The sequence below is a fragment of the Zosterops lateralis genome (genome assembly GCF_965231275.1).
Source record: "Zosterops lateralis genome assembly, chromosome: 2".
NCBI lineage: Eukaryota > Metazoa > Chordata > Aves > Passeriformes > Zosteropidae > Zosterops > Zosterops lateralis.
The window spans coordinates 106,269,099-106,284,986 of NC_139763.1; the positions used below are offsets into that span (position 1 = coordinate 106,269,099).

The 15,888-nt window shown below is 38.9% G+C and overlaps 1 protein-coding gene across 1 annotated transcript in view; it reads left to right on the forward strand.

The window, feature by feature from the left end:
- Window positions 1-15,888, forward strand: part of CRYBG3 (crystallin beta-gamma domain containing 3) — an 82,823-nt gene that overhangs the window by 52,329 nt on the left and 14,606 nt on the right. Inside the window, exons 10-17 of the mRNA XM_083885062.1 lie at window positions 568-603; window positions 1,301-1,434; window positions 3,128-3,254; window positions 7,130-7,272; window positions 8,828-8,954; window positions 9,977-10,009; window positions 14,016-14,125; window positions 14,636-14,762. Of these exons, the coding sequence (XP_083741188.1) occupies window positions 568-603; window positions 1,301-1,434; window positions 3,128-3,254; window positions 7,130-7,272; window positions 8,828-8,954; window positions 9,977-10,009; window positions 14,016-14,125; window positions 14,636-14,762 (837 nt within the window). The remainder of the gene's footprint in view (window positions 1-567; window positions 604-1,300; window positions 1,435-3,127; window positions 3,255-7,129; window positions 7,273-8,827; window positions 8,955-9,976; window positions 10,010-14,015; window positions 14,126-14,635; window positions 14,763-15,888) is intronic.

Sequence of the window (15,888 nt, forward strand, 5' to 3'; positions counted from 1 at the left end):
GGTCAAGTAGGACAGAAGAGCTCTTCATTTTATTGCATCCAACCTAATAGCTGTCTCTTTAGTCACTCAAGTGAGGTCAGTCTCTTATTCCCTCACAGAGCATCATTCACTCACATTTCCAGAGAAGATGCATTTGTTGTATTTGCTCTTTGACCATAAACATGAATATGTTAGACTCTCTTTTCTCTTTGCCCTGCTGTTTTTCTATCTCTTCTAGTGTTGCACCATTTGTGCTTTAGAAATTTGAAATGCATACAACAGAGCTTTGAAAGTTAATTTTAAAAACTGGTCAGTATCAATTAGTTTAAAAATATGCCGTAAATATTTACTTTAGATTTCTGAACCACAAAGGGATATTTTTAAATTGCTTGCAATCTTAGAGGTTTGTCAGTGCACTGATCTGTTTGTAGGTCAGGTTTATAGTGTGCCTGGCCTTTTGAAATCTATGGCCAGCACTGAAAGTGGTGAATATAATTGCAAAGTGGTCTGATAGTACTATAAAACACATGTCAGAGTGGAACTGTGAGTTTAATATAAATAACTATTTCCCCCCCCATCTGTTTTTAGGGTGGACTAAAGGTGCAAATGCCAATGAATGTCAAGGTAAGCACAGAGTGCATTGAGAATAAAATATAAGCACATTGGGAACATGAAATTTTATGCAAGCTGCTTTCCTTTTGTTTGGTGTGTGATCTTTGATAACTATTCCGTGCTTGCTGCTGAAGAAAAATTCCCTGATGCTGTCAAGTTCACTTAGTGTTTGATGAGGTGTAAAAGTACCAGTAGTTTGTTTTTTCACATATTAAGAGAATGTGCTATAAAGTGAGTTTTTCTGATTTGACACATTAGTCACTGTAATGATAAAGGAGGTGGGGGAGATTTTCCCATTTAACATTCCAAGTTTAAAAAAAAAAAAAGGAGAGGGCAGGGAGGAAGAGGACAGGAGTAGAACCCTTCCGTCCTATCCCCTATTCCAGTATGGGTTATGAGTGAGACCAGGATCCTTCTGTGATCCAAGGAGCTGAAAGCTGATCCAGAGCTATTGCTCCTTTTTCCTCCTTCTATAAAAATGTTAACACTTTAGGTAACTTTTAATTGTACAAAAACATGCACAACTTGGGTGTTTTTCTGATAAATACTGCAACAGATATAAATATTGTCAGTAGCTGATCTCTGTGATTCAGCAGATGAGGAATTTGAAGGGGCTGTTAACTGCAGTCATGGAAATAACTTCAGCAAAGTACAGGAAGAGGCTTCTTGTCTACTTTTAGAGGATTAAGCTCGACATGATGTTTTCTAGATAATAATATATGAGAAAACCCACTTTGGAGGACAGTCCAAAGAGTTTTCAGAAAACATCACTTCTGTCCCAGCACTGTTTGGTAGTGAAGAAGAGTTTCAGGAAATTGGATCACTGCGTGTAATTGGTGGAGTGTGAGTATATTTCACTTTCATATTTATTTATTTTAAAATAGAGAAGTATAATTAAATGCTTGGAAGTGCTAACTAAGGGATGATTGGAGTCTTCCACAGGTGAAAGGTTTTGAAAAGAAGGAAGTGTATTTTTCTTTTACTATCAGCTCTTCAATTATCAGCCTTCCAAGTTAAATGTGTGAAAGGTGAGGATTCAGTGTGTGCCATTTGGATGCCAATAAATTAGGCCACTTTGTTCACACAGAACTTTAATCTGTATTGTTTTATACTTCTGATAGTCTCTATTTAATTTGCTGCAATGACCTTGGGTAGGTGTGGTTTTAATACCTCTGAAACCTACAATCTGTTTTATTGTCCTAATGGTTTTCCTCTGCCAGCTGTTCCATGTTACCAGGCATTGGGAAGTGCTGTTATTTTCACTAATTGAGGCACTGGATGGATTCTGTGTTGCCCTGCCCCTCCCTGTGTCACACACACAGAGGACTATGTCACACCTGTGTCACAGGTGGATGCTCTGAGGTGAACTCAGCACCAGCCACCAACTCCTCATGTTGTTCTTTCACCCTCTCCCAGCAGGACAGGGCTGTCTGAGAGCAGGCAGGGGGGTTGCTTCTGCCAAAGACTTCAGTAATAAAACAGTTTTCAGAATATCTTGCTTTTGTTTCTCAAAGGGATTTTCTATTTCAGCATAAAAATGGAATAACATACATCCTTTCAGGCTGTTGTCAGAATTTTACAAGCACTAAATTCAAAACAAACTTAATTGTTAATACTCACATAATCTGTTCAGAAGTGCATTGTGTGTTCACTATCTGAGAAGCCTCAGATTGTTAAAAATCATTGCTCTGTCTGTTGTGGCAGCTTTTATTTTTAGTGCTGTGGTAACCTAAACAGTAGAATTAATGTAAACCAAATGGTACTAAAAGTAAAGCTATCCCTGCCTGCCAAATTTCACTGCCAACAGAATTTGTACAGCAGTTCTAATATTTACAAGGGAGCTTTAATGAAAGAAATGCTTACAAGAAAAAAGACGGGGGAAACACTTTTTAAAATTGACATCCATTAGAGATTTGAAGTTGATATGGAAACACCTTCTTTTAACTGAGCCTTATCTATTTATTCAAAATACTTGGAAAATTTCTGTTTGTTTACTGCTAAAACATATTCCATATGCAATATGGTTTATATCTTCAATTTGCTTGTCTGTTTATATGTATACATTTTTAGATTAAAGCAGAAAAAAAATATATATGCAGGTGAAATCTTGTTTCTGCTGAAATATGTTAATCTTGTCACCAGCTCCAGCAAGGGTAGGGTCTCATCATTTATTAGCACACTGAAGAGATCCACTGCTTGGTTTTTTATCAGTGAAAGTTTTGGCATCTAGCTGCATCCTGGGCTCTGTGGTACCAAATACTGCTGTTGGGAGTATGGCAGAGAAGCATTACATAAATCAACTATTGTTGGATAAAGAATCACATGGAGCAGGATTTTGATCCACAAAGAACACTTCATGGGTGCCTGTTGTGATTCCAGACAGGCATTGCTTTGTTCTTTGGCTGGGTTTGTGATACTCATTTTAGTGGTTTTGGGGTGTTCTCTTCTCCCTTTATTTATTAGAGAAAATCATGTGTGCAGTTGTTTTGCCTTTACTGACTTCTCCTTTTTTGTTGTTGTTGTGGGGCTGCCACAGATGGGTTGCTTACGATAAGGAACGCTACAAAGGCCATCAGTTCTTGCTGGAGGAGGGAGATTATGAGGACAGAGGCTCCTGGGGGGGAGCTGACAGTGCCCTGCTGTCCTTCCGCTTCCTTCAGGCTGTGAGTACTCACATGGATTTCATTCAAACCATGAAGAGCAAGGTTATTCTCTGTACATGCTACAGCTGCCTTGGGTCTGGCCATTCCAGCTTCTGCCCGTGTTCCTCCTCACTCTTTTCCTACTGGCTGCAATCTAGACTGCACTAAGAAAGGAGCAGGTTCTAAACATTTTTTGTGAAATTCATACAAAAATTGTATCATGCAGAATTCCTTGTCTACCTGCCAGGTTTTGCAGATACCTCAGTCCTGCACCTCGAGCTATTTGCATCTCTCAAATGGAATTTTCTTAAAAGCATAACGTGCCTGAGTGTACAGAGTAGTTCTTCACTAAAACATAAATAGCTTTTCAATGCAGCAGCTGTTGCAAGCCTTAAAACAGCATTACCCTCTGTCTGTGATTTTTCTGCCAGAAAATTTTGGCAGCAAAAATAATCATGGTAAAAAAAAAAAAAAGATCCTTGCTACTAAAATGTGTTTAATGGAGGCAAGAATGAAATAATAATAAAAACTATTTGTAAGAGTCCACTATTGGAAGCAAAGTTAGACTTTTTAGCAATGGGGAAACATGGGATTAGAACTTCTTTATCATTTCCTTTGTTTTGGTTTGGGTGGTTTGTTTGTTTGTTTGTTTGTATAAGGGTTTGAAGGGTTTTTTATTATAATGGCAACTCTGTGAGCATTAAATAGAGCTGCAGATAGTAAGTTCTTCTGAGACTAAGATAATTCGCTCTGATACTACTCAGTTTTGTATATTCAGATTACTCATGTCCTCATCTGAGGAAATACGATATTCCTGAGCCAGGAATTTTGTGGAAATTGAAGATAGGAATTTAAAGCAAGCTCTCTGTCTCAACAGTCTTTTTTTTTTTTTTTAATAGAAAGTTAATGTGAGCCCAAGAAGGCCATACTTATATTCACAATTTGCAGGTTTGTTTTTCATGACAGGCACCTAGAAAAAGCTGTATTTATAATCAGAATCTATCAAAATAAAGATAGGAAAATGAATTGCATACAAGAAAAATATCCTTCTCTAAATAATTTATTTTTAGGTTTCTGAGAAAAAAGTAGGTAGGAAAGCTCTTCAGATTCCTCATTTTGAACGTGCAGAATCCAATTCAATTACTGAATAATCTTAATTTTCCTCTCTTTTCCAGCTGTGTGTAGGATACTTGAGCAACTTAAATTGATCTTTTTAGATTTTCCTCTAGCAAGGGACATAAATACAAGTCAGAATCATGCATATGGGTACCAAGAATGACTTTCCATGTCATGTGTTTAATTTACCTTGCACCTAGAACTGTCAGAAGGCTCAAGTCATTAACATTTAAAAAATATATATCATTCACAGTCATGTATCAACATATATCATTCCACTTGGCTTATAAGTATGTATAAATATTTACCTATTGATAAAAGAAGTGGAAAATGAATAATTCCTCTCAATTTGTTGCATAACTGAAGGCAACCAGCTGCTTGCCAATGGAATGAGTAATGGCCCTGGCATTGTGTTGTTTGGCTGGACCAGCAGATTGCCTCCCTCTCAGCCATGTGCAGAGCTCAGCCTGGCCATATGCTCCCTTTGTGACTTTGTGTACCCTACTTAAGGGCAAGATTTTAAAAATATTTTAGTACCAAACGTTCAGTTTCAAGGGGGAGCTGGGCAAAAATCCAAACTCTTGTGTGCTTGAGGCTCCTCACTGCACAGCAAATGTCCTGGCTCTTCTCCCTAAGCTCAGGAATCCTGTCAGGGGAAAGGTAAAAGTTGCAGTGGTCTCAGAATCCACAGGGACGTTGTTGTGTATCTCCTCTCCCCAGCACATATGTGGGCACACTGCAAAGGCTCTCAGCTTTTGGCTGGCTTGAATATTCCTGCAGTGAACAGTCACAAGGATTAATAGAGGGTTCAGGGGGTGTTTGGGAAGCAGAGATAAAAAGCCCTTGTGGAATTGTGTTTTCCAGCTGCTGCCAGCTCCCTGTCAGCATCTGTGTTGAACACACCTGAGTCAAATGCAGAGGCTGCTCCTGAGGGCAGGCAGCAGTCTGGACTGTGAGCTGCTTTGGGGACAGTGGCATTTGCTTCTTTTCTGCAGTGTCAAATGCCTTTCAAGCTGGGCTTTGCCCATGGCTCAGTGAAAGAGGAAGGTTTCTGATTATGTTGCATTCAGAGCTTTCCCACTAATGTTTTCAAGTCTAGAATTATCTGCCTTGGTCTGAAAGTCTTTTCTTGAAAAGTTTGGGTTTTTTTTTTCTCCTGTTGCTTGTTGTGAGAGAAGTTGTAGTGGAAGTTCAGACAGGAAAGAATGACGGCTGAATTTGAAAGATGTTTTAAATTTAATTATAACCGTGCATATATATTTCAGTATTTTAAACTTAGTTAAGTAAATTATGTGTAAATTTGATCTAAATTACTTTTTGGGTACTCTTAAAAGATTCCTAAAGTCTTTTGCTTTAGGACTGTTAGGAGTAGCTGGTTTTCATTTGCACTAATACTGCAGTAGTTTGCTTGTTCTTTCCTTTTCCTTTTTTCCTTTTTTCCTTTTTTTCTTTTTTTCTTTTTTTTTTTTTTTCTTTTTTTTTTTCCTTTTTTTTCTTTTTTTCTCTAAAAAGTACTCTGAAGCTGCAGTTGTTCATGATGATTTTTCCAGACCTGGCACTTTAATTTCTAGTGTATACATGAAATAGTTGCAACAGGTTAACAGTTCAAATAAATGAAGGAAGGAAGTGGTCAACACAGTAAGAAAACCAGTTTTACACCTTTTACTGTCCTGTAAACAGTGCAGAGAGGTTGAGCCACATCAAGTATTTATTCCAAAATTGGTTTCCATTATTCATTGTGATTATATCCTGTAGAAAGACATGGTGTCCTCCAAAGAGGCTGTTTGATCAGGTTCACCTGGCTAAATTAATGTGGCTGCATGATTGTTTTGGCCTTAATTTCTGAGTGGTTTTTGATAGTTATAAATCTTGGTTTTCTCAGTGTTTAGTGTAATAATACCCATGGTGGTGTCCTCACATGTTTGTGAGTCTCTTTTAACCACACTATTTGCTTGACAGCAGTTGTTTCTTGTTTGTAAGATTTACTTGGTTTTAATTTATAACACTACTGAATGATTGAGAAACACTGAAATTGAGTTAAAGGAGTAAAGTGAATAGATTGGTTTTTTCTGTTTTCCCAAGCAGAGACTGAACTATGTGCTTAAAATTGCTAAGTGGTTAAAAAGCTGAAGATTTGAAACCCAAATTCAAATAATCTGAAGCTGTGCAAGTAATCTGGCCAAGAAACTAAGCTGGCTGAAAGCACAAAGCAGTGTCACACAGCTATGTAAGAGAGAATGTGACAGTGTTAAGCAGGATTTATTTATAGCTACAGTGAATGTATCCAAAAAGTACAAACCCCTTGTGCTGGAAAGGTGATCTTGCCCAGGCTTTTCCTCTCCATAATTATTGCCATGTTGCTGGGATAAAGGACGAGAAGTTCAGTAAAAAACTATAATCATGGTTGTGCTTGGAGTAGTTACTTGTGAGGCTTTTGGAAGATCAGTGCTAAACTCTTTCCTTCTTAACTCTTCTCCTTCCCACACAGGTATCTTGGCACTCTGAGCCATCCCTAAAGAGGAAAGGATGTAGCTCAGGGGCAGCAGGCTCTTCCTCTCTCCAGTGCAGACCCCTGAAGGCCATGTCAGATTGTCAGGCTGCCAGTTATTCCAGAACTTCAGTGCCAGACTATCCTATAAGGATCCACACCAGGGAGCCAAGTCCCTTCTCAGCTCTATGAAATGCTGTCCCTTTCTGGCTACAACTCTTTCCCAAAATGTTTTATGTTGTGAAGAGTCACTGAGCTGTGGCAGTCTTCTAACTCCTGTGCTGCCTCCTAGGATTTCATAGAGTCTTCGGTGACGCTTTTCCAGTCTGATGATGAAGATGGGAAAGCACTGGACATCATCAATGAAGAAATCCCTGATTTGGAGCAGGCTGGATTTGGCCCCAAGACAAGGTCGATCCTTGTGAAGAGCGGCGTGTAAGTCCACTCAAATGTATGGGTGGGAGTGTTAAACATCTCTGTGCACATTTATTTGGGTGCACCTTTTGACAGGCTATATTCCACATGGTAAATATTTGGAGAAGGAAAGTGTTCCTTTAAATTTCCTTGGGGAGTGGAAGGGAAATAATAATTTTAGTTTTCGGTAGCTCTCATGCCTATGCCGTGATTTGGATCTGAGCCTTCTTGTTCACATAAAAAGTTTGTGATGTTCCCCCAGAGGAGTCACATAGTTTCATGGCAGTAATACTGGAAGATTTTTTAGATATATTGAGAACTGGTATAATTTTGGGGACAGGTAGAGCATGTCCAGAAAGCATGAGATGTGCTGTATTTGTAATAAAGTCAGACTGCTGGCACTGAAAATTAAAATAATTTTTATAGAACTATAAAAACTAAAACATAAAAGACATAAAGGGAAAAGAGCACTGTGGACTCGTGTGGGTTTCAGACATTTAAAAGTAATTTTTAAAATGCAGTATTAATATTGTCATAACTACCCTAATAGTGATGGGGATCAGGAACTGTGAAGTGAGGGACCTGAAGTACTTATGTAGGGATTGGTGATTAGTGTCTCATGAGGATTAGGTACAAGAATGAAAGATTGAGGCTCAGTTTGGAGAGGAGGGATACGAATGAGAGCTGCAAAATCCTGAAGGTGGTAAGACAAGATTAATACAGTTCCCAGAATCTTGCATGACAACAGTTGGGAGAAGTGCTTTACAGAACAGGAGATTGTTTTAAAGCAGATTTTGATGTGGGAAGGAAAAAGGCTTTTCCTACACCAGAGACAGTGAGTTTCTGAAACTTGCTGCTGGTAGCAGAGAGCACCAGGAGGTTAAAATGAGCATTTGATAAATTAACAGCAAACAGACTGACCACTGGAAGATAAAAGTAAAATGGGCAAGGACATGCCCTGTTATATCCCTAATATAACAGTCCCAGTGCTGGGTGAGTGAGGAATGCACCACCAAAAGTGGGTAATTTAGTGGTGTCTGACTATCCCCCATCTGCTTCACTCTGCAGGGTTAGAGGGACCCTCTAGTTGGGGGTTTCTTTCTTCTTAAATTGCAGCAGGGAAAGCAGGGTGGGAGAAGCTTGAACTGCCAACTATTGCAGGCTTTTGCTTTCTCTCATCAAGTCTTCCTCAGATTACTTCTCTTTCTTCTTGCACCATTTTTCCTAAACCCAACTGGAAAAGCTGTAAGAAAGCCCTGTCTTAGGGGGGTGCCAAACAGGCAAAGATTCAATTAATAGAGATTTAAAAAGTGATCAATTAAATGTCTTTCCTCTGAATTTCTGAGCAGGACATCATCTCACAATGAATTTGATGGGAAGGCAGACACCCAAAATCTTGTGTTTGTCAAAGTAGGGAAGAGCACAAAATCAGGAGTGGGGCAGTTTTGTGCCTCTCATCAGGTTTAATGTTGCACTGTCTGCCAGGTGGACATTCTGTTGTGCTTGACTTGCTGTTATTGTCAAACTACTCAGAAAAATGTGATGTTTTCAGTTTAACTTTTGTGTCATTCTCCAGGTGGGTGGCATATCAGCAGAAATATTTCTGTGGAGAACAATATGTATTGGAGAAAGGAAAATACAAATGCTTCTTTGACTGGGGAGGATCAAGTAAAACCATCATGTCAATTCGACCTGTTAAGTTGGTGAGTTACCAGAATTTACGGGAAAACCTTGAAAGAAATGAGACCTTTGGAGTTCAGAGTTAACCATAATATTTAAACAGGAGAGCCCACATTATAACAACCTATCTGTTTGCTTGGAAACAATTTAAAGACCCTTGTGGAAGGCATAATGAGTCTGTTCAGGATGGAAACTTAAATGCACGCTATGGATCTTTCTGTCTTTTGAGAAAATTGTCAGGGAAACTTCATAAGAAGAATTTCCCTTTGGCAGACTGCATACATGGAAAAGATAGCCTGGCCTGGAAAAATTAATTTCTCTTAAAACATATAATTTATAATGCCTACTTGATAATATATTTAAAAATACTTGAGAATTTATCTGGCCTCTGTTGTTACATAATAGAATTCTGCTGAGTTGGTGTTTTTTTTTTTTTTTCTTACTTTTATGCTAAAATATTTGTACAAGATACAGTGAATAAAGACAGGAAATATTTTTAATCCATTATTCAATCCAAGGTAGTGCCGACTCACCCCAACAGATTAGTGCCAGTGCTGTCAAAACCCTAATGCAAAACAAAGACAATCTTCAGCCATAAGTATTAGATGATAATAAGTAATAAATTATTAATAAGTAATAAATTACAGGAATGCAAAAGGAATATTTAACCTTATTTTGAAGAGCACATGTTGAGACAGGTGTCTTCTATTGGTTTCAATTCTGTCTTTTTTTTCAAGAAACAGCTTCAAAAGTAAATGCAGAGACATTTACATGGACCCCAATGCACATTATGGGAACTAATTAATGCTGATGCAAGTTCTCTGTGTGAAAGGCATTGAACAATCAGGCAGGTAATTGTGAGCTTAGGGGCAGCTCATGGCAGAAATTGAGGAAGAGAATTGTGCCAAAAGCCTGGGAAGTTTTTTTTCCTCTGCTCCTGAGTTCACACTTAACAAATTTCAGGCAACTTGGCATGTCTCCTAGGAAATTAATTGTAATTAATGTTGAGGTTTTCTAATACATGTATATGTGTTTATTATTGCAGGAGCCCCTTGGGATGAACGAGCCTCCACATTTGGTATGTTGGCATTATGTAAAAGTCTCTAGTACTAAACTGCACTTAATAATTAAATGCAGGTAATGTTGAATGCCTTGCTTCAGATGATATCTCAGTATTTTCAGGTGACATTTTGGTATTGTCACCTTGCTACAGCAAATCAGTGATGGAGGAAAGTGGTAGATGGATAAAAGTAAAGTCTGCTAGGTTTTCTCCTCTTTGCTTTATTCTGGATCATACCCTTTAGTATTCCATCCCCAAAAATGCAAACAGTCCAATAGGTTTGGAGTGATTTTGGGTCTCTACAGCTTTTTATTTCCCACTTCTTTCCCTCCTGTTTCTGGGAACTCACCCTCCCATCCATTCATGCTTCTCTTTATGGCAGATTTTCTTTCCATTATTTTGCATTACATCCAGTTTGTCATTCCTGTGTTTATGTGTGAGGTGAAGATGAAAATATAAACTGCAGAAAACTGAACTGCACATTTCAAACCTGCAGCTACATCAACACCTGGAAGTTGGGTTTTTTAGTCTTGAATGCTGATAGTTCTGCTTTCCAAAGTCTTACAAGCAGGTAGAGCTGCTCCTTAAGATTTCCTTTTTGTTACAGTAACATCAGAGCTTAACTGGACACATCCTGATCATGATGAATCTGTTATACATTCTGACACTTTCCCTGAAAGTTGTGTCTAATTTAGTGATAACATATTAAGAGAAAGTAGTCCCTATAATTCACTCTTAGTCTCAAAAATTACTTAGTTTATGGTCTTAAAGTTTGGTCCTTACCTTACAAGGTTATTTTCCATTAATGGGTCTTTGAGTTATCTTTTTGAAACACAAACCTGCTCTGTGTTCATCACCATGTGTGCTTTGTGTCCCCTGCAATGTTCTGTCCCAGTAAGGCTCTCCCTCTGTCTAGCATGAGTTGTGTGATTGATCTTTTTCTGTCCTGCTAAGCGTGGGTGATGATCTGAGTGATTTTATTGCCCTCTCTGACATGCTTTTAATTAAGCAAATTTGGGAAAGTTTATTTTGAGAAACATGACTTATTTTCAGACAAAAATATGTTTTAGAGCTCTGTGGTTCTGTTTCAGCAAACTGAAGTATTTTGTCATCTGGACACATTTTCTTTCTTGCTCGGATGGGAACTGTGCATTGTGTTATTTAGCAGGTGGACCACACCCTCCTTTTTCTCCAGTTCTACCATTTTATGATTAACCCAGGACTACAGGAAATGTTTCCTGTCTGAAGACATAATTGGTGTATTATTTTAGCCTTAAACACTGACTTCCTGCCCAGCCTATTCACATGGCAGTTTGCAGCCAAATCCAAAGACTTGCAAGTATGTTCACCAGAGGGCCTTGCTAAATGATACCAGATAAAATAACTGACTCAGGTAAAACTGGTGGGGTCTAAACAGTTGAAGATAATTTTATTTTCATCTCCAATTCTTCTGGTTTTTTTCAGTATCTCCCAATGTCTATTGTTTGAGTGTATTATTCCAGTGTTGCAGAGCCTTAAGATCAGTTCAAACCTTTTGAAGTTTCAATAAATTCTGCTTTACAGGCTTTTTATTTCCAGAAATGTGGAAAAACCTCTGTGTGTGTGTATATGCACAGACACCTTTAAATATTGGCATGTACTGGATTGTATTTTGCCTCTTATGGTTTTTAATAACAGTCCTAACACCACTTGTGAAAAAATTACTATCCTGACTTACCACAATCCTGGTTTTCATAGGATTCTGCCTTAGGGCTAGGGAAGAAAGAACATATTTCATATCACTACAGTTCTTCCAGGAGAGGAAATATTTTGAGTAATTTTTAATGGGAGAACATTTAATCACTTAGGATAAATAAAAGACAGGCACTTGGATAAATATCAAAAATTTCACAGTCAGAGTAAAAGAAAGGTTTTCTTCATGAAAACCAGTCTCTTAGTTTGGAACTTCTAAGTGCAGTAACATCCTGATGTTTGACCCTTGAATAAGTCATATATTGATTGTTTTGAATGATTGTACATTCTCCCACCTTTACTAATATATGTCTGAACTAAGGGAACGTTTTGCACTGTCTATAAGAGTGTGTCTTTTTCACTTCTATTCTTATCAGAAATTGAAAAGCAAAATTTTCTTAAATCTCTGAATAACTCCCCTGACCTTTTCTGCCTGCCAAGCTTCCTAATGATCCAAGTACACAGAGTGTAAGAAATCACCAACTCTGCAAAGCCATTCATTTTATTTATTAACATAAAGCTTTGCCCAGCAAGAACAAAGCCTCTTTTAACATCAGGTGACTTGTACAGATGATTTAGAAAGCAGAGATAATTGCTCTGCAACTCTGCATATTTGTACTTTAATATTCTAGCCGTTGGATTTTTGGGAAGTGAAACCTCACACGGTAATGTCAGATCCTGACAAAGTGGAGGTGGCTGCAGTTGGAGACTGATTGCACTTTTTGCACTGAGGAATCACTGCTCCACTCCAGCTTTTGTCAAGTTAACACCCTCATTCATTACCAGACAAATTCTGTGTTAAAACAAGTCGTGAATCTTTTTTAAAAGCCTTGCATAGCACGTGCCCTATGAAAGAAAGGCAGTGTATATATATTCCCTTTTGTGAAGAGATTGGAGATGAGTGGGTAGAAAATACAGTGTAATTACAGCTTAAATAGGTGCTTTGTGACATTGTAGTGCCGTTGTATTTACAAAAAAGTCAGGTACACTTTATTAATTTCATTGTAGCTGATCAGTGCACTCCAATTAGCTTTCATAGCCTGCAAGGCCAGCTTAAGCCTTTCTTGTTCTTTCTAGCAGGAAACATTCATTTCTTTTCAAAATATAGACTGAACTTTTCCATAAAATCATTTGCTGACACTTGTGTTTGGCCTTCTCACTCTGTGCTGGCAAAAGCACTTGATTTCTTTTCTTTGGCAGGAAGCTTGGCCAATTTGGGGCATGAAGGGGGAAGTAGCTCTTGCAACAGCCATCGTGCTTTTCTTCCATTACAGAATATGAGCTCTTCTCTTGATACACTTAAATTTTTCATTCTTTTCCAGCTTCTCTTTCAGGCTTTCAAATGAAATCCATCTCAGTTACACAGGGGCAGCCCAAGGGTACAGAATTCTGGGTGTCTTTGCTATGAGCATAGCCTACATCACAACTGGGTTTCTTTTGGTTTTGGTGGGGGCTTTAGGGGGTTTTTTGTGTGAATTTTTTTGGTTTAAGTTTGTTTTGGGTTTTTTTGGGGGGAAGAGTTTGTTCATTTGGGCTTTTTGTTTATTTGTTTGGATGAGGTTGTTTTTTGGGGGGATTTATTGTTTGGTTTTTGTCTGTTTGTTTTTTTTCTATTTTACTTTCATTGCAATATTTTGAGCCTTCTTGTTTTTCAAGATGAACTGATCACATCTTACTGGTGGGGTGTGGTTCACTGTGACTTGCAATTCTTTTCTGTGACATATAAAAGCAGCTTGGCTGAACTTCAGAGGTCCCCAGATCCTTCAGAAATCCTCCTGCTAGCTCTGAAATGCAAAGCCACCTGCAACCACTGTAATCACAGAAGATTTCAGGGCACTTCAGTAGCAGCTCTGTATCTTTTGACCAGCATTTCCCCATCCTGCTCTGAGCACTGGGTTGCTGAGCTGTGGTGAGGGTTAAGCTGCAGTTCAGGGGGACTTTGGGTGGATGATAACAACCTTGAGTCCTGCTCTTCTCATTTTTGCTTGGGCCCCCTCCTGCTACAGTTGAACCTACACTTGACAATTCTCCCTGCCTTAGTATCACTGGGAAGCCTCCTGTGCCAGCCCAGAGATGACAAAATACTTGATATTTCTAAAAATACCTTGATTTCTAAAAATAAAGCAGCTGTGGGAAATGTAAAAGATTCTTTGGATGACAATTCATTCAATTAATTGTATCTTTGTGAATTGAATGGGTACTTCCCTGAGAGTACAGCTTTCTCTGTTTACATTAATGATAATGCCTTCATTTTCCTTCTAGTCATTGCTTTTGTTTTGTTTTGTTCTTGTAGCTCAAAGCTTTCAGTAATACACATTTCCAAGGAGCATGTGTAGATTTCACAGCAGAAGTTTCTGATTTTACATCATTCATACCATGTTCTTTTAAGGTTCTCCGGGGATGGTAAGTGTCTGTGTTTTTACATGCCATCGTTTTCAGTATTATCAATTTTGTTTTGTAAATGTTACCAAATTTCAGACAGCTGAAAGCACATAACCCATGCCCATCATCTTCCATCATGTCTTAGACCCTTTGTCCTGCAAGGCATCTCAGTAACTCTCATCCTGTCCTTGGTTTGGGCATTTTTCTCTCCCTGGGGAAGGTTTGCACAGTTACTGTGACTCTTTTTTTAACTCCAGTTAGAATTTATTCCAGATTTTGAGAAGTTTGGTACAGTGGAAGTGTCTAAATTCCACTCAACATCTTTTGACTCTGGAAATGAGGTTTCTGCACCACACTGTTTGATTTTGCTGCTTTGCTGCATAGCCTTTAAAGTCACCTTACTTTAAGCTTGACAAGAGCTAAGGAAATTTTTTATTCCTTTTGTCCTTAGCAAGTATTAGGTCTTGGGAAAAAATGTTGTAAATAAGCAGCTAGAGTAGCTTATCTTTTTTTGTTCCATTATTCTTGCAGTTGGCTCCTGTGCTACAAAGGGGAAACCACTGACAATCACTGTGTGCTGGAAGAAGGCCTCTATGTTGACCTCAGTTCCTGTGGCTGCCCAACTGCTACAATCAAATCCCTCAAGCCTATTCAATATGTAAGACTTTATTTGGGAAAAAAAAAAAAAAAAGAAATAACGTTTGGGAACTCATTTTCTTGTCAGATGTCTGAAGCCAGTACTTGCCCTAAACAAACTCCAGTTAGAGAAAAGAGAGAGGTTTGTTTTCTTGGCTCAGGGTTTTTTTTTGGGTTGGGAACAGGCTGCGTGCTCACTTGCACAAGGTCACTTGTAGCTGCTCTTGGGTGTTCTGGGTTTAAAGTTCTTCTCTTTTTTACAAGTGAGCCATGAGATCCACCATGGCCAGGGGGTTGCACAGGAATGCATTTTGCTCTCCAGAATAAGAGAGACACAACCTTTTATCCATCCCTTTGTAACCCTGCACATAGGACATACAAAGCTGTAGTCTTGATGTGATGTCTGTGCCTTTCTTCCACATCTTGGTATGCTCTTATGCAGGAGCATCAAAGATGAGCTGTAACCCTGCTGGTAAAAGAGAAGCAAGTGGCTTTTCTGCCCTCTCCTCTCCAGCACTGGCCACCAGCTTCTCCAAAACTCTTCCTCCTTCCCTTATCACAGGACACAAACTCAGCCTATGTGGTGTGTGTCCTTCAGTGCAACTCCTGTGAACCTCTGTGATTACACAGTTCAGCTTTTTCACATATGAAGTCCTTTTTACCATTTGTGAACAGTTTCTAAAAAGAAAAGCCAAAAAAGCCCCCCCAAAAACTCCAAACCCCAAGCAAATGCAAACACCAAACCCATGGGTGTGGTGGGAAGGATGTACAACTCAAATATGAGAGCTGGACTTTTCACTAGACTATGCAGATACAGTGACTTCCCACCTGCTGAGAGCCTGGGGTTTAGATTAAAGTTCCCCTTTTCAAGTTAGGCTTTTGGACTGTGCTGTGCCAAATCCAAGTGAAGTTTTGACATCAAATAATAGTAGGCCTCATCCAAATCCCCCTGCCTGTAATCTCCCAGGGAAGTAAATATGAATTTTGGCATGGTAGGAGACTACTGGCAGCCCTTGACTCCCGAGGGCCAGGCCCTGGAAGAAGTGTGTTTGGCAGGCTGCGTGTGGGAAGCTCACACACATCTTCCTCTGCTTTTGCACCTCTTAGTTTGGTTCTTTTCTTGCCAATAGGAGCCCTTGTATTTCCCA